The sequence below is a fragment of the Argiope bruennichi genome, chromosome 1 (assembly GCF_947563725.1).
Source record: "Argiope bruennichi chromosome 1, qqArgBrue1.1, whole genome shotgun sequence".
In the NCBI taxonomy this organism is placed as follows: domain Eukaryota; kingdom Metazoa; phylum Arthropoda; class Arachnida; order Araneae; family Araneidae; genus Argiope; species Argiope bruennichi.
Window position 1 is genome coordinate 108,433,336 of NC_079151.1, and position 20,353 is coordinate 108,453,688.

At 30.3% G+C, this 20,353-nt stretch overlaps 1 protein-coding gene across 1 annotated transcript in view; it reads right to left on the reverse strand.

Annotated features, from left to right (window-relative positions):
• Positions 1 to 7,683: 7,683 nt before the first annotated feature.
• LOC129968553 (putative sodium-dependent multivitamin transporter) overlaps positions 7,684 to 20,353 on the reverse strand; it is a 44,778-nt gene continuing 32,108 nt past the window's right edge. Inside the window, exons 8-12 of the mRNA XM_056082566.1 lie at positions 15,209 to 15,363; positions 13,898 to 14,091; positions 12,607 to 12,704; positions 11,145 to 11,233; positions 7,684 to 8,241 (exon numbers count right to left, since the gene is read on the reverse strand). Coding sequence (XP_055938541.1) covers positions 8,161 to 8,241; positions 11,145 to 11,233; positions 12,607 to 12,704; positions 13,898 to 14,091; positions 15,209 to 15,363 — 617 coding nt within the window. The 3' untranslated portion in view covers positions 7,684 to 8,160. The remainder of the gene's footprint in view (positions 8,242 to 11,144; positions 11,234 to 12,606; positions 12,705 to 13,897; positions 14,092 to 15,208; positions 15,364 to 20,353) is intronic.

The window sequence follows — 20,353 nt, forward strand, 5'->3', positions numbered from 1 at the left end:
TGCTACATTTCTTCGAATTAAGCTTCACATATAATAAATTATAAATTGAAAAAGATTTTTTTTTTTTCAATTTTGCAGGAAAACAATTTCACATCACAGTTCAATTTTGCATTGCAAGAATCGAGGCACAGTTTGCATAAAACTTCTGTAGCTGCATATTGTATAACTGCCTCCAAAGAAAATTTGATGGAAAATTTCTTGTATCTCAGAATGAACTTATTAATTTATTTTAGTTCCCATAATGTTATCATTACTAAAATAGCTCTAATTATCTCAATTAAAATAATTTAATTATTAAGATTAAGATTAACATAATAATCAAACTGAATATAATACTGAATCAAACTGATAACAATAAAAGTTTAAACAGAATCTTACCAGCTTCTTCTCGAATACCTAGTAACACTAACTTTGGATATCAGATGATCTACATTAACTTCGACAATTACTAATTTTTAAAACTACAACAATCAATTAAATTTTAGAATAAAGGCGATAAAACAAAAATGTATGTTAACCTTAAGCTGGACTCCATTTCTACTGTATTTCTGCTGTAACTGTGGATTTGGTGCATGCTATTGTTCATTTGAGGATTCCCAAATTAGCATCTTCGGAAGATTTAACTCCTCAAGGAGATGATGCGCATTAAGATGTGCGCATTTCCAGAATTCGTTGTTAGGTTTCGACCTTGATTTCCGTCCCATTAAAAGCATTTTCTTTCATCTCACTCTTATTTTCATGAAATAAAAGCCTCCTGCAATTACTCCTTCCATGAGAAAAAGCACGGAAGGAGTAAATCCCTTTATGCTTCTTAGCTATTAGCTGACAATTCAATAAAGTTGATAACAATAGACACAACAGTAGTGTGTGTGCGTGCATACGTATGTGCGTGTGCGTGAGTGTATACGTGTGTGCATGTGCATGTATGGTTTTCAGAACACACCGCTTGTTCTAAATCAATTAAATTTGGTGCTACAAATATATTTTAAAGGTAAAAATTTTACTTGAGAATTAAAAAAAAATTTAATTAAAGATTAAATGATATGTTAAAGTATTCTGCAATTACTCCCAAAAATATTATGACATAAAACTGATTTTTACGCATTTATATAATACATATTTATACCCGCCGTTGATCTATTAACTTTCTATCCCATATAATATTTTTAACTTAAAAACAACTTTTGTCTAAAACTAAAATATACAGCATCTGTTTATCGTTCGAAATATTTTTAATTGGAATTAAAATATTAATTCAATTAAACAAACTTTAAAAACAGATGAATGTTGATTTTATCTATAAGTTATTACTATTTGTCCTATTCGTGTTGAAAAATTTTGTTCACAAATGCTGAAATATAAGAAAGGTTGTTTTCGTTTGATTGATTTCGGGTTAATTTGAAACATGGTTAAATCACTACTATAAGGCCAATAAAAAAATTGTAAAATGATGCATTAAAATAAAAAAAATAATGTTCAAAAAAAGACATTTTTTATTTCTGATTCGCTGAATATTTCTTAAGTTTTTGTATTTTTGAAAAGTTGACAAAGTCTTTATCTTTTATAATAAACGTGCTAAATTCATAGAATTCGGCCCCGTTTTTAAGAGAAAATATGGTACAAAATATTTTTAAAAAACCTTCATTGGCCACAATATTTTTTTTTATATTAATGTTTTAAAAAACACATTGATGCTAATTTAGCTGCAGACTTTAAAACACATTATTTTCCACAATTTTAAATTTTAAATTTCATTGATGTCATCAAACTCAAACAGTTTTTATTATTTAATCAAATATTTAACATTATAATTTCTTCTTTTGTTAACAGATAAAAAAATATTCCGCTTAATAACTATATTAGTTTACATGAAGGTGAAGAAAATGAAATCACAGTTTTTCAAAAATCAGAATAAACCTAATAGTTATGCGTTTGATATTACTATGATGTCATATAGACTTAAATCCAGTAAGATAATTCGGGCCGCGGTGGCTTTGGTGGTAAGGTCTCGGCTCGTGAACCGTAGGGTTTCAGGTTCGAGATCCGATTCCACCGAAGAACTGTCGTGTAATGTGTCTGTTACAAGCTAAATCCGTCAGGGCCAAACGTCGTTCCGCTAGTGTGGTATGGAGAGGGGTAAACCAGCTTAGGGGTCGTCCCCGTCATCTGACCGTGGTTCGAAATGACGAGGTCCGTCCCAAAATAGCTGTAGTGTTTCTTTACAACGGGATGTTAATATAACTAAACTAAACCATTAATATGATTCATATACTCGAAGAACAGAACGAATGTAAAGATATTTAATATAACACATCTATAATATCTTCAAAATTCGGTTCTTAGAATTACTTTTTGTAAGCCCTTCATATACGACAAGTCTGATTCGCTCATCGAATTACAATATTTTTAATTTTAAATCTACAATTAAATAAAAGTATTAATTTAAAACACAAAAATTAACTAAAAATGCCTCAAATTCCGTTATAGTGTTATAGAAATTAAAATACTTATAAATGTCCCAAATAGGACATATCATCTAATTAAGAAGCAAATTCTTAGGTCGAGGGGGTTAGGGAATTATATACACCAAATTAAGTGCAAAAGATTTAATTGAAATTAAATACCACTAGTATTCCCAGCAAACCAAAGAGAGCTAATGTTTTATTATAAATTTCTTAAAATTGTCATTAAAATCACGAAAAATCTAATTCCTTGCATTCAATCAGGACTAAGGTGAGCATAGCACAGATTCGAGTCCTAATCATGAAAGATGATTCAATCTCCTCCATCAGCCTTGTATTTTATATAACGCCTGACTTAGGACAAAGAAAGAAACCTTCAGGTAATAAAAGGAATTAGGATTCTGGGCGTGTGTATCTATCTTCTCAAGGTGAAACAAAGCAACAGTGGCTTCAGAACTGAAATTAGAACACTTAGGAGAATGTGTTGCTTGTGTGTGGTCTGTGTAGTCGGTTGGCAGAACAAATGAAAGATTACGAGGGTACAGGGGTCACGTAAGAGAAATATAATTAGAAACTAGAAAGGAAAAAGTCGATTACATTTTCTTCTTCTTTTTATAAAAAGAGTTGGGATATATGATGTAGCTGTTTCATATGTTTCGTTTTTCACTGTTTTATAGACGGTGCAGTATCCAGAAGCAAAATAATCTTCGATTTTAAGTATTTACAAAAAAATTATAAAGATAAAAAAAATTCAAATTTTAATAAAAACCACTAGTGTTTTTTTCTTGCACGTGTGTTTATATAATGCAAAATGTTTCTTGTTCAGCAAAGTTTATAATGAACTTAATTATATAGTAATTATTTCCGTTTACCGAAATAGCTCAAATTTCATATAGATCTGCAATTTTTATTTCAGGGAAGCATTTTAAATTTCATTTGTCTTGTTTGTTTTCGTTTTAAGTTAAACAATTTATATGGGCACTGATGGATAAATAGTCAATTCATTGATGATGGACTTAACCAATATTTCATAAAGTATTTTAGCCCTTAGTGTAAATATTGAAATTTGTTGTATGCTAAATATTTTATCTGACATGTCGTATATCATAGATATTACTTTCATACCGATTACCAGACTTTCGATTTATTGCGAATTTGATATATTAGAATATCTCATAAGTTCCTTCCTTTTTTAGTACAAAATGAATACACGATATTATTATTTAAGCTTAGTTTACGAATCGTTTTACTCTATCACTGTTTAACGTCTCTCAAGGAGATTCGTTATTTCATCTTTCTAAAATTACTAGTGTTTAGTTAATTAAAAAAATATTTCTTCAGCTATTAATTTTGCTGAAAAATTCAAGCCTGTCATCATAGGTAAAGATTTCAAATGATAGATATTGGTTGTCGGATGGAGCTAAATTTGGGGAATACAGATGATGCTTTAAAATACTCCAGTTAAACTGCAGCAGTTATTCTGGAATATCCTATGCAGCATGCGGCTTTGCATAGTCATCATAAAAAATGGCATCTCGTTATTTCGCCATTATTATTATTATGATTTTGCTATGATATATTTCAGAGTATCAAGCTGCTTGGAGTATTTCGCCGAACTGATACTTTACTTTGAGGAAAAAGCTCATAGTAGACTCCACTTCTCTATCCCCACAAAATGGAACGTAGGAACTTTCTTCGGGCGAAATTCCGGCTTCGCGACAGTTGAAGGTCTAGTGTTTTTAAACAAATTGCATTTTCAAGGCACATGGATAGAAAATTTTAGTCTCGCCTTCGGTGATAATATTCTTTAAGAAAATATTTCTTTTATGCGGCTGGAAAAGCAAATCACACGTAGAGGTACGATTCATAAAGCTGATAATTATCAAATGGTGTGGAAGCTAAGCTTTATATCCGTTGACATATCACGATAAAGCCATTACATACTACGGTTCAGGGAATATTAGTGACATCTGCTATTTCACATACGGTTCGTTTCAGTTTCTCGAGGCTGCCACTTTTCGACGATACTACCTCGTTCAGGAGTGAGTAGCGGAAAGATGAGTGCATTTCTGTAGTTCCTCCTTCTTTGACCTTGAGTTTCGCGCGATTAGATACTTTTTAATTCTATATTTTTTCGCTCTGATATCTTTGTGAGTAGTGTCACGTCGTTTCCGATCTTACTGTTTTATTATAACTCAAAATTGCGTATTGATTGTTTTTATATGACTAGTTCAAGTGTCAAAAAATGATCAGACCGGCACAAAAAAAATATTTTATAAATATCATTAAATGTGGCTGAGATTGTCTACATTGTTGATGACAAAATGTTATAAAAAACTCTATAACAAATAAAAAAAGTGTTTTAACCTAAAAAAATTCTTATGCAAAAAAAAAAAAAAAATACGAACAGAATTTTTCTGTTTATTTTTCATAATTTAATGTTTAGATTCCTCACAATAAATAATTTTTTTCCTAATTTTTTTTGTGTGAATTTGTATTTTTTCCGATAATATTACGAGATACCTACAATTTTTACGCCTCCTAAAACCGCGTAAATCCTAAGTGTAAACATCTCCTCCTTTCATCTTTCCTCTCACCCCTATTTTGACTAAATAAACACATCCTGATGCATGCGAAAAAGATTCGCGTGTTTTAGAATCCGAGAATGAATACACAACATTGCGGAATTTCAGCTAACATGGTCTTTGTAGATTCATATCTATCACTTTTGGGCAGTCGCTGCGGTTTTCGTCATTCAAGTCAAAACCGCGAACTAATTGGGAATTGTCGTAATAATTTTATGATCATTTTTTGCATTTTTTTTAACAATAAACCTTCTGTGAAGCAGCCAAATGACCATTTTCCAATGATAGTGCAAACATATCGATAAAATGCCGGAACTTTTATTATTAAAAGAAACGAAGCTGCATGCCGCAAATGCTCCCTCTGGACGGTGTAGAAAATGTTTGGAAAGAAATTATATGATTAATGAAATGTACTTTGAAAGATGAATGAAACTTCTAAGATGAGTAAAGACTTCTAAGATGAATGAAATCGATGGCGCAGGTAGCTGTAGATAAGTCTGCAGATTTATATAAACATAACCAGTTAAAATCAATGCAAAGAAAATTATGGACCACTCTTATAAATATAAAATTCTATTAATAAAGTTTTTTTTATCAAATTTCGCGAATCAAGAATCATACGATTTTGAATCCTTGTTATTGACCGTTCAAGAACAAATTATCTTTCCGCTTCAAGATTTTGTCCAAAGTTTCATAGAAATTTACAACAGGGAATAGAGATTGCAAGTCCGCATTCTTTTAACATTTTCTGCTTAAATATTTTTTATGCGGGAAAGTAAAAATGTTTTGAAGATAAAATAAATAAAAAATTAGAGTTCACTCATCATAATAAGAGAAATTTTTAATACTGTCTTAGAAATTTAATAATGCCAATTTTGATTAATTATATCCGATCATAACAAATGTAAGTACAATTCTACGGTTTATTCAGAATATATATAACAGTATATATATTCTAAGTAAACTGTACTTTATAATACGTACTTTAACATTCTGTTTGGTAAGCTATGCACCTAAAGTGGCGAAACTGATTTGAAGTCGGTCCAATTCGGGAAGACGAGGTGTGTGTGTGTGTGTGTGTGTGTACGTGTGTGCACGCACGCACGCTATATCTCTCGAACGGGGGAGAAGACTGGGTAAATCTATGATAATCTAATCATAAGCTTTCATATGAAATAAAAATTTGCGAAATTAGACCAGTGAATTGAGGACGGGAAAATGCCGTGGTGCTTCTTTTCTCATAGAGAATATACAATGAATTCAGTGCCCCTCCCCCTACTTCTATTGAAAAAGAAAAAAAAAAAAAAATAGGTGGAAGACGACCATTGATTATGTATCTTGAGATAATGCGTTTCTGCTTAAAATAAAAAGTTGCGATATCGGTCTACTGAATAAGGCTTGGAAAATGTCTTTTCTTTCAAATTATTGCCAATATATTAACTGAAAAAAGATTTTATTGGTTTTTATTCAACAGTTGCAAAAAACAGTTTTTCAATACATTATTCTCAAAAGAATTGACGCAAAGGAAATGAGTCTCGTGAAAGATATCATTGAATGAGGCAACTAGTTTCGGAATATTTCTCGACTCTTGAAGAATGTATTTTTCCGAAATCTGTAACTTTCTATTTGTTTCTTTGAAGGAAAGAGTTTCTTTTCAGATACATAAGCAAAGCGATCTTTTATTATATCATATCCATTCGTTTTGAATTAAAATGCGAATCAATGGCGTTCATCTAGTCTAATCATAATAAAACACCGATATCATTTTATTCCAATATTAATTTATTATTAGAACACTTTCCGCTAAAATTCATTTCTTAAAGAGTTCCTGGAACTTGTGAATCAGATTCACGTTATAGTAAGTCATACTCACAAATATCAAGAGCTCTTCAAGGCCACTCAATAGCTAAGACCAAAATGCCACTCGTCAAAATCAGTTTGAATTATTTGGTCGTAATTGTAATATCCTGCAGAACCAAAGAACCACACTCTCACAAAGGAAAATAGAAATCAAAACCACAGGATCAAGATAGAAGCTACAGATTTCCGATTCTACAATGTTTGTTTGCATGTTTATACATGTCATATAGAAGTTTACAATGTTATTTATCAATTCTTTTCATTCTTTTTTTCTCTTCAATTAGTAATTTCTATATAGTTTACACGAAGCTAAGGGCCACAAAAATGTAAAGAGGCTGCGTCTGCAAACATTTCTCTGCAAGTTCAACCCACTGTCAAACGTTTTTTTAGGTATTCTTGTTCCCTTCATTTAATTATTACTTTGCTAAAACTTTAAATATAGCAGCCCAGAATTTGACACGATGGGATTCCCTGTGAGGATTCCTGGATAATTTGCCGTTTATTTATTTCTTTTCTCTTCTCCACCACCCCTTTTCATCTTGTGCTCTATCAGCTGGCTAGATAACTCAGGGTTATAGGCACCGGTGTCACAGGATGGCGTTATGTTATTTTGAGCTCGCATTCTGATGGTATGAATATATAATATGATGGTCTACACGAACTGATAATGATAAATAATTCAATGTACTCAGATAATAATAATATCGGATCAAAGTTAAAAAAGAAATTTTAATAAAGAGTTCAAGAGTAACAAAATCTGTACAAATCCAGGAAGTTAACAATCTTCAAGAAGATATTAAAATATGGTTTTTTTTTCAGGCAAAAAATACTTTAGATGACATAACCATATTTTTTACAGCTTAAACACTTATAAAAGCTTTATACATATAAAAACAACAACATGTATGATATTATATTTTAAAATCTTATTTATCTTATATTTAAACATTACTTTCATATCTTAAACTTGAACTTTGGATAAAAGAATAAAATGAAGATCAATTAACAAATGTGAGGAACAGTAATCATTTCTCCAAAAAATGAAAAGGTTGAAGATGAGCAAAATCTTGAGGTTAGAATGTTGTTCTTGATTGCACATCTTCTCCGGGCCTCTTGATTTAATTTCCATTTTCAGGACTTTTCTTCAAAACAGATCGAAGCTGCACCATTCATCTGCTTTTCCGAACGCGGCCCTTGTTTATATCCTTTTAATTCACAAGAAAATGATCACTCTTGCACTTTTCAACTAAACTTTACTTGATGTCTGGCTGACGCACTATCTCGCCATTTTCGCCTTTTCTGAGCATTTCAGTTTCGGAATACAATTCAGAAAGCTGTTAAAAATGAATATTTGTAAATATAAACATTATTTGACATGATATTTTCAAATAAATTTATTTTCCGTAAATTAAAAATGCAAAAATAAGACAAATAATTAATTATTTTGACTTGCAAAATGAAGAATACAAAATTAAGAAAAAGTTTAGAATCGTAATCCTAATGTTTATTCTCCACAAAGCTTTTATGTTCACTACAGTATATTCTACGATATTCTTTCATTTTACTGCGCTTTCATATTCTCTTAGCTATTTATATTGACATTCGACATGTGGGAATTGAAATAGGCATTGACAAAGTCAATACCAACAATCTCTCAGTGTCAAAACTAAGGAAACCATAATACCGACCCTATTAGCACAAAATGCCTCAACACATTGTTACGATATCTACGATGTTGGCAGGCATTTAGAATGTTGCACAACATTATCTAGATATCATATAATATATTGCACTTACAGGAAATATTTAAGGTCGCCATACCAAAAATCGCAATTTATTGTTCGTTTATGCATTTTATGTTGCATCCTATTATAATTTTGTTTAATATAAAATTTTAATTTAAATAGATATGGTGAATTGATTATCTTAAAATCATTGCGAATGATGCTATTTTTTTTTCTCATTTTCATGACGGCCTTTAATGAATACAATCTATGCGGTGAATAGATTTTCAAGAACCGAAAGCATGCTTTTAAGATATAGCAAAAACCGAGTTAATATTATATATATATATATATATATATATATATATATATATATATATATCCTCTTTTAGATATTTACTTATGAAAATAAAAGATTAAGGCTTTGTAATAAAAAATGAGAAATGAGACATGCCGAGTCTACCTTAGTATATAGTGCAATATTAAACTCCCTTGAAAAATATCCCTTGTTTGAATCCCTGCCTGAGGGTGACCCTTGAGAAAGTTTTCCGGCCGGATTCATCATTTTTTTAAAATTCTTTTTGCTTATATTAACTTGATATTTTTACTAATTTGGTACAATAATGTTTAACATTGATGAATTTTGAGAAATATATAACATCGCAGAATTTTGTGAAGAGACTTCGCTAAAGTTTCGAACTACTAAAATGTATTTCATTAGAATTGCTCTATGAGATCCAAGAATGTTTATAGTAATATAAAATGGACCAAAATATCAATGAACATTTTAAACTAATTAATACTTTATAAAGCTAATTTGATTTTCAAAAATAACTACATTTCTCTAATAGTAAAGTTTTCAGTTAGTATGACTTTCAAAAATAAAACAATTTTTGTACATAAAAAAAAATTGTCCTGGGTTTTCATTCATTTATCTTTAATCACTATTTTTTCAATTAATTTTTCATTATTCATTACTTATGTTATGATAAATTTACAAATTTATTTATTTCACTATTTCTAAGAACACCACTTTAATCACTCTGACTGCAACTCCCCTCATGTCTGCGGTACTAGACAGCTGTCAAGTCAGATATTGCCACTGATTTTTTTTCTATTTAAAAACGATTTGGCAGACTATTTATCGGAAAAGCAGAGTTATTTTTAAATTAACTCCTTCCACTAAGATTTAATAACGAAAAATTGTCCAAACAACCATTTAATTTTTATTTAAGAAAGTTCATTTTATAATTTTTACATATTGTTAATTAAAATTATATTATTGATATGGTTACAACTGTAATTCGCAAGTTCATACACCTTTAATGACTTCGGATTAACACGTAATTTACGCGTTTACTCTGGGCACTCCTGTAAAATTGTTTTAATTCAGACACATTATGTATTTCCTTCCAAATTCAATCTTCTTATGATATGTCTGACTTCAGAGCATTCACAAAAATCCCTTATTAGTCGCCAAGCGTGTTTTTGTCTTTTTGGTAATATTTAATCATCATTAGTTTCATTATTAGTATCAGGTAAATGCATGTTATTTCTATCGATTTTTCTGGATCCCTCCAATCACCTTGATCTGCATAGCATGTACTACTCTTATTTATTACGGTGTTTATTTCACAGTATGATTTTCCTTCAGTAAGATCGATGTTCACACTAAATGTTTATAAGAATGAAATCCACTGACTAACGACAGTTTGGTCGCAATTTGTACCAAGACAATCTAACGGTAAACAATATTTGATAGTGATCCACGATATCAATAAAAGTGTTGCCGGATTCAGAACACGAGAAATTTTAAACCACATTTATTATTATATTCAACTGCAACTTTAATCGTATGACGTTACTGTGATATAATTCATTAACGAGCTATACTCGTCATTTTATTGGATGGCGTTAAATAGAATTAGCTATTTGAATGAAACAAAATACTTAGTTTTTGCTGCAAATTTAGCATTTTTCAAATACTAGATTTATTATTTTCAATCTCTTAGCAGCCGATAAAGCTCGTAATATTTAAATCTTAAAAAAGTAATTGTTAAATTTAAATCTAAATTTTGTTTTAATGTTTTCTACATAGTTATTTATTAATTTTTAACAACATAATTTCACAAAAGTTGCTTTTTTTTATTTGCTCATTTTTTTTCTATTTTTAAATGAAAAAATTGTTTTGGGTAATTTAATGAGGGATAAAAGAAACTTCGATTTTTAGGAAAATTAGTTTAAACTACTTTTGTATGTTATATTTCAAAAAATAAAAATAAGAAAAACAATGAAAATTTGCTGTGTGTTCTAAAAAATAAACGATTAAGATCTATAAATAATAAATGGATTAATTTATAAAGGTACTTACTTGAGTGAACAAAGCAAGGTTTAGAAAAAAGAAAAAACTAGTTAGATACTAAGAATTACAATGGTAGAAAAATATTAAAAAGCTTATGCCAGAAAAATTCAGTGTTAAAAGTATAAAAAGTTTGTTTTAAAATGTTACTTACATGTATGCATTTCTTTTCGTTTTCTTCCTTAAGCACCAGTTTTCTGGCGATTGGATTCAGCAAATGTCTTTCAAGATTTAATGGCTTTTCTGCAAAGTAAGGAAAAAAAGACTCTATATTAACAACATTTTAGCATCATAACAGCTATAATTTCTAAATGGAGAGAAATAAATGCAATTTTCTTAATTTAATCCGTTTTATGCCAGTGCTAAAGAAAAAAAAATGGGTATGAAACGACAAATATACATAGAATGAATTTTTCAAGCAAAAATCAGGCCAAAATACTATCAAGCTACAAGATTATTCCAGGTCTGCATAAAAGTCTCCAATATATATAATAATTTTGTTAATTCACACTCAAACAGTTTAAAATGGAAAACTGCATTTGGGAAATTAATCAAAAAAAATATCAGTAAAAGATAAATCATTTATTCAGTGAAAACAAACAATACGCCAGCTCATAACTAAGTTAAAAAGATATATTAAAATAGAATTTCATTTTCTTCTAAAACCAGATTAAGAAAAAAAGTTTAATTGTTCTAAATAAATAGCAAAGTTATCAGCATAAGACATTATATGACATACACATGATGCTGTACGATATTCTTCATGTCACATAATATCGTGAAGTCATCACAATTATGCTGGATATTGTGTTGATATGAAATAGCTCCTTTTTAATGCATTTGTAAAGTGTGCTATCTTGCTAAATTTAGCGAAGATTGCGTACTCAATTTTTCATCGATTGAAAAGTCTTACTATTATTAAAAGACATAGAATCAGTGTCTAGAAAAATAATATAATGGCTCTATAAGAAATTTATGTATATATAACATGAATTATCTTTAAAACAAATAATGGTAATGTCTTTCTAATGACTTAGAAAAAAATTATATTGTATATTATGACATGCTTTTTTGGTAAACAAGCAATAGAGGAGCATTTCACGCCTTTATTTTTTTGTATTTTTATAAAAGGAGAATATTTATTTAGAAAAGCATTTTAAAATGTTTTTTTTAACTATCGATATGAAATAAAATTATACATTCATCTGTAAGATACAGAAGACAAGAAGAAGTTATGAGAAACCTGTCAATGTTTATAAAGATTTGAGAATGAAATTCTATTGAAAATAATAAAACAAGGATATTGATGTGATTTTTAGGCTATAAAGATTTCAGTTCGACAGTTAAATTTACAGAAATTAGATCCTGAGAAGCATGGGAAAGCTGCATGCCTGTGCAACTTAGAAATTTAATTCAAATTATTTTCTAATTTTGAATTTAAGCTGTTAGAAGCTAGTTATTTTTCTAAAAACGCAGATAAATTACTTATATATATACAACCAATTATACATAATTATATAAATTCAAATACTTTAATCAAAATGAATCTTGCTTATTCTCTATTTTAAGAGTTTATAGAATATACAGGAATACAATTAAATATTGTGAGTACTTACTAAAAATATAACTGGCAAAATATCCAACCACTATAGTTGTCAATGTACCGAGAGGCGAGAACCACATGTAAGAGATCTTAAACAGTGGGAAAATATTGCTGAAAAAGAAATTATAAGAGGCATTTATTTCCAATTTAATAATTATAACAAAATTATCAGACAAAATAATTTATTACGATCAAAAATTGCTGCTAAAGATTTTTTTTCTTTTCTCAAGCTTGCAAATAACACGTATTGAAAAAGATTTACACAAGACAGTTGTCATGATTATTCATTCACCACACTGAGCATGAAATTTGTATATTTAGCGACGAAAATCGACACTTATACCGTTTTGCCACTAAAATATATACATATTTTTTTTGTTCAAATGTACTCTAACGTTTTATATTAACTCCTTTAGCTGGTTTAAATGTCTATAAAAATTTAATTAGACATCCGAAATCTATAAAAAAAAGTACTATGCTGAATATTAAATTGCAGTTTTACTATTAATACTATTTAAAATTGCTTTATAAAACAATTACTTCATAAATATGGTAGCTGAAATATTTAAAGCGACATCTAAAAAATAACAAAAAGTCAACCAAACTTTAGAATACAATCATACAGAGCACTAATGACTATTCTCGAGGAAATCGAACATTGTTACAAATTTTCGGAACGATATTTTACGATTTTACAAACGTGCAATTTTTTATTTATTCCAAAATTTATACGGAGAAATTACAACGATGTCTATTGAAATTTTAATTTTTTTCAAAATTCCGAATTTTTAAAATTTTTTTAGAATATTAAAAAATTTTAATATTTAAAAAAATAATAGAAATTTAAATAGTAGAAGTTTAAGATATAACAAACAACAAAGAGAAAATCCTGAATATTCAGTTAATATTAAAGCCCATTTTGAATATGATTAAAATTTAAAATTATAATCCTTTTTAAAATTGTCAGTTTATTTTAAAATTGAATTTGGAAGTGAAATAAAATTAGACTGAGTATAAATCATTGTAAATTAATTCTTACAAAAAAAAATTAAGCTGAAATGACGGTTTTTCGTTAAATTCTTTTAAAATAATACTTATTATAATAATTATCTATGCGATAGCAAAGTTTGAAATAAGGCTATAGTTAAAATTCATCTTTCTTATCTCAGTATCACATAGATATTATCCAAAATAGAATGATTATAAACAATATTCCGAATTGGGTATATATTATCGGATAATATTGTATAATATAGTAGATCATGCTATTCTACCTGGTAAAGAATGTCTTAATTAGGACTTACTCTATTAAATTATCTGACATGTGTGGTTCCAGCGTCGTTGTTATTGGAGATAAGGTGGATGTGAGAGTAGAATTTTTGATCGGACAACCTGAGATTGAAACTGGCAGTTTCGCATGGCCAATATTTGTCTGTGCGCTTCCGAAACTGATCCAAGCAGTAAAAGCCAGAGATGCCAATAGGCCAATCACTGCTCCCTGGAAAAACCAAATATTTTTGTAAATTCAAATGAATTAACTAGAAATTAAGTTAAGACCATGAGTTCCATATTTGAAGCAATCGCATTCAATTAGAGAGTATTTCCATTTCAGGACTTAGCATCTCTTTTAGTACAAGATATTGTGAAATATCTCTACGATGCTACCAGACATTCTGAAGGCAGGCGAATACCGCCAAAATGTCATAAGAATGTTTTTCGGCATTTTGTGCTAATAGGGCAGTCGATTCTTCATTAGAATTACGAAAGAGGACGTGTTATCGTTGTGGTTAACGTTTTCGCATATAACATCTATGAATCTTTTTTTATTTAAAAAAATGAATATTTTCACTGGATCTTCCGAAAATTTCTTAAATATTCTATCATTAGCGTAGACATACAAATTATGTTTAGAATATCATTTGGAAGTCAGGAAATTAGTACAAGTAAATTACAATAGTACACATAAAAAGAAAGTCAATTATTTTTATACATGAAATGATATAAACCAAGAATAATGATTTGTTAAAATGCATACTGGTACTTAAACCGGCATACCAGAGATTAAACGCCAAAACATTGCCAAAGATGTATTGACTATATTCGCCAATGACAAACGGTTAAACCAAAAGTTCGCCAATAGCATGTAGTTAATACACAAGTATCTGTCCATTATCATAGTTATATTATGCAGTTTTGGAAAACTTGATTCAGTTTTCAGCAGCTTAGCTCAGCGACTCCTCTAAAAGAATGCAAAAATCAAGGAATGCGAATTACCCCTATTAGCACAAAATGCTTAAAGACATTGTTACGATATCTACACCATATTGGCCAGTACTTAAAATGTTGGATAACATCGTAGAGATGTCGTACAATATCTTCTGTTAATAAAGACTTTAGATTAAATACTGAAACATCACAAAGAAAGGAGAAAAATATATTTAAAGCATGATACATTTCAAACTGATTATATTAATATTTTTATTATAATTACCAGATTTGCATCCAATGAGTTTTACTAAATCCACACCAGATCGCTTAAATGCAAGATCATATTTTAATCCTTAGTAATGTCAATAAAGCATAGAAGTATTTGTAATCAAAAATAAGTAACTAACCTTTTCATTGGTTCTTGCTGTTAAAACTCCTAGTAGAAACACTCCCAGCGTAGGTCCAGCCACGAGACCGTACACTATAGTAGAAGCTTGCAGCACATTTCCAAAACTTGATACAATATACGTGAGGACGAGGCTTAGAAAGCCATAGAAGATAGCTAAAATGTAAAATGGAAGCTTTGTAGTTTCCTCTAAAGAGCAATAATTTGAAATTTTTGTTTCAACTTATCCGGATCATATTATAAGATTATATATGAATATACATGTAATACGCAAATGTAAAATACCCCACAATTTAAGAAATTCGATGATTCATTTCTTTTTAGGTAAGTAGACATAGATATATAATTTAATCAAGTTGGAAAATAATGTGGTCGGGAAAATAATATTTCAATTTGCCAAACTGAAATTCGAAATAAATATGCTAAAAAAAAAATCGAGGTCAATTATGTAATGAATGCTTGCCTTCGAAAGATATTTAATGCTGTCCTATACGAATTGTTCCTTTTCTTTAAGTAATCTGTATGCAGGGAAAACTTGGGTTTGTTAACACGCTTATTCCCAAGCTGAAAATTGGAATTTTGTTTGGTGAGTACTCGCATCACGCGATATCACGTGATTGGCAGTTCACATATTGAAAAGTGTACTAGCATTGTGTTAAAAATACAGGGTATTTATAAAGTCCCGGACCCATTTTGATGTTTAATAACTCATAAAATAATAAAGATAGATTTAAATTAATAACATAAATGGTTAAATAGACTCAAAAAGTTTCATGACCTTTGTCAATGAACTTCCACGTGTGCCCCCTTCGTCGCACGGAGAATATCAAGTCGATAGTCAATTTCACGCCAGGTAGCGACAAGCATGTCGGCATCCACAGAGCCATTTGCGCACTTTATGGCGATTAACAATGCCAGAAACATGAAAGGATGCTTCATCGGAGAACATTATGCTCTTCAGAAAATCAGCAGCATCTTCTATCCTCCTTAGCATATCTGTTGCAAAGGCCATCCTCCTAGGCCTATCGTTCGGTTCCAAAACTTGAACAATTTGAACTTTGTATGCATGCAGTCTTAATTTTTTCTTAATAACCTTGTACACCGTCGAAATTGGCATATCCAATTCTGTTGCCGCTGATCTCACAGATATTCTAGGATTGTGTAAAAATGTCTCTCTGACACGCTCAACATCAAAATCACTTGTGCAATGACGTCTGGAACGTTTCTTATCTTCGATACTTCCAATTTCTAGAAAATTCTTTTTCCACCGCAAGGTGCTGTTTTTGGATGGAGGATCTTTTTGGTAAATTCTTCTGTAATTTCTCTGTGCTTGCACTATCGATTTCATTTCTATGAACCACCATAAAATCCGTGCTTTCTCTTGTGGTGTATGCATTCTCCTTAATATCCGCTCGAATAAAACATCACATACAAAAGTACTACATAGAACAAACACATCAAAAGTAAACATAACTTTGCAATAGTTGACAAAAACAAAAGAGAAAAATGCAATTAATAAGCAGACAATATTTAGAAAAGTACAGATATTTAGACTGGAAAATGAAATTATCTGAAATTAACCACACGCGCAGACGATATTTACAAAAGTAAAAATATTCAAACCTGAAAAGGAAAATATATGAGTTATTCCATCAATAAATGTCATAAGTGTGTTTATATCTTTATTATTTTATGAGTTATTAAACATCAAAATGGGTCCGGGACTTTATAAACACCCTGTATAATAATACCGTAAATTTTCATTGAGATTTTGCATAAACTGCAATATTTTTTTTATATCGATACATTTATTTTTGATATAATAAATTACTTTTATATTTCCTTATGTTTAATATTTTTGGTTAATATATCAATTTAAAAAAGTTATTATATGCAAGCACAGGCATATGATTCTTGGAAAAACAGAGAAATACTTATTTTATATTTCATTCTTTAATTCATTGATTCTACAGAATTGAAAATTGCCAAGTCGTTGGACAAGCTGCTGCAAAAGTTTTACTTCTAAAAGTCTGTACAATGTTTTTTTTCGTCAGCAATTACTGAATGATCAATTGCTATTTTTAAATACTCTTCAGGAATATACTGAATACAGAATTTTTATATTGTATTAAATACTACTACATGACTCGCATACGTATCTTCGCACACTTATCCATACATTCTGTGTACAAACCACAGCAAAACGTGAAGATTTAATAACTGCTTCTTCAAAAATTTAAATCTGGCAGAGTAACATTCCATTATATGAGGGTTATTTTGGAATGGACATTGCGTTTTCGGATTCTACTCATATGACCAGTTTTTGAGGTTTGTACAAAAATAAATATAATAGCAGTTGATTAAGTTACAGTATGTGATCATTCAAACTGCTATAACAGTCAAACATGAAAAAACAAACAAAAAAAACCCCACTATTTCAAATTTTTACTGTTGCCTATTCCGAAGATCAGCATGGTTAATTCAGGTCCATGATATTGTGCACCTAAAAAAGTCCAAAAGCATCAGTAGAATGTTTATCGTATTCCTTCTGGTAAGCCCCAGGCAGGCAAGGATATGTTCAGATGAAGCCTGAACCTTAGAGCAAATGGTGCAAACATCAAATCACTTGGAGTCACCATAATATTTTAATGATCTAAGATGACCACTGAGGAAGCGAGTGAGGGTGGATTGATCTTGTCGGCTGCAAACAAGAGCCAGAGAGCCACCCGGATGATCACTTCGATACCAGTGGTGCACTGGTGGAACACACCAAGAAATTTTATTCCTGTTTTTAGCGATGGAAAAAAGCTCCGTAAAGGTGAGCAGTGCAGAAGGTATCAAAGTCTCTTCAGCACCGGACTTGGCCAGGAAGTCGGCAATCTCATTACCCCTGATATCAACATGGGTAGGGATCCATATTAATTCAATTTTAAATCGCATATTCACGCAATTCTAGACCCCAGTAAGGTGCTCATTATTTTGAATCACAAACAGTTATTTTGATATTTGATCTCAAATATTTGTTTACCGCATTTCATTTCACGAAGTTCCAATGTGAAATCTTTTAACTATAGTGAGAATTTTAAATGTACACAAAGCTTCAGTAAATAGATAAACAAGTATAGAAACATGATAACAAACTAGCTATCTTTTAAATACTAAATCATGATTATAAACTAGCCATAAAGATTAAAATATATTTTATACAAAGTTTTTCAGTGATCTCGGTACACCATAGTATTAAACTGATATTATCTTTCAAGAAATTAACATTCAATGAAATTAGTGATACGGTGGCCATTGAATTCAATTCCTGTGCAATAACTAAGAATCGGAGAAGGTGATACTATTTTATATAAAAAAGAAACTAACAATGTGTACCTTTACTTTTACTAATGTTACTAAGATTTTATTTTGGACTGGCCGTGCGCTCTATACCTTTCTTTCCTCCTGAATTTCCGTAAACACCGTCTCAAATGGAACTAAAAACTGCCACCTATGTAATACCTTTTCATTCTCCCTATTGGACGACTGCCATGATCTTCTTCCAACTGAGCGGACCATTCATCTTCCCCTTGTTTCATTATCAGCGACACGTGTATGACAGTAAACGTCTACGCTTAGTAATGCCAATAAACCCTTGATCTTATATAATGTCATTAGGCTTGCTAATGTTATACTGGGAATGCTAGTTAATTGCTTGAAAGGATTTTCTAATATCAAATCTGCGTGGATAAAACATTTGATGTAAACTATTTTATGTGACCATAGCAAAAGCTTATATAAACCTTTTTACTTTCTCGATTACAAAGTATTCAAAAAGAAAGAATTATAATTGATAAAAAAAATTCTATTGGTAGATTTTGACGGATCTCCACGTTTCAGACTTCCCACGAGTCTAAAAAACACAGTTTTGGAATTCTGACTGTCTTGTTCTGAACACGATAATTCAAAATACGCTTTGATCTAGATAGATGAAATCTGGTATAGGGTTTTCAACTCAGATATATAGATTTCTATCGCCTTTTGATTGATATACATTTGCAAGCAGTCTGGCTGTACAAGTGAACACGGTGACAGATCAATATTAAGGATTATATCAAAATTTTGTAGACAATTTTTCACCTAAAGTGTAGATCTTTATCAAATTTTGCATCAAATCCGTTAGAGGGTTAAACAATTGTTGGCATGTACTTTCGAATGTAGTTTAACGTAACAACTCACAAAATGAAGTTTAGTTTAGTTATATTAACGTACCGTTTTAAAGAAACACTAGGGCTATTTTGGGAGGACCTCACCATTTTCAACCGTGGTCAGACGATGAGGATGACACCTTAGCTGGCACCCCCCCCCTCTAAACTTCTACAGCACACCAACGGGAGGACATTTGGCTCCCATAGATTTAACGTGCACCAGACCCGCTCACATGACGATTCTTCTGTGGAATGAGTCTCGAACCTGAACCCCTCCGGTTCCAATGCCGAGGCCTTACTACCGGGCCACCGCGGCCCCTCACAAAATCCAAAAATTGAAATAAATGAAATTTGTATGTAATCTCTTTATTAATAATGTAGTTGGTTTTGATCAGTTTATAAGGGGGACAAAATGCATCAGAAATAAATATTTGGACTTCATTATTATTCTACGAAACACAATATACTCATACGCGGTATATTAACAGTAAATTTTTGAGCGTTCGTAACAATTATAATTTTATACGAGGTGAAGCGGAAGAGAATATATTAAAAAAATACATTAAGCCTATGTCTTTGGTTTAATTAGAAATTGCGCATACTACATATTATTATCTGTCAAAATGATGCATACCATAACTTTGTTCATAACTTGTAAACATTATTTTACAATGCAGGAAAGTATATTAAGTTCATTCAACAAAGGTTCACATTAAATTATCTGGATACTGTATATTACTGTACAATAGGGATGAAACTTTAGTTTCAGTATATAACTGAATTCAATATTATTTTAATCAATTCCGTAAATGATCAGATATAAATGAAATTCTAATTTTTCTTGAACGAACCACATAAATTTATTATTGAAATAATTATTTTATTTTTCTTCTTTTTAAAAAAACAACAAAATTCAATATGCATTTTAAATATTAAATCATTTTGGCAAAGAT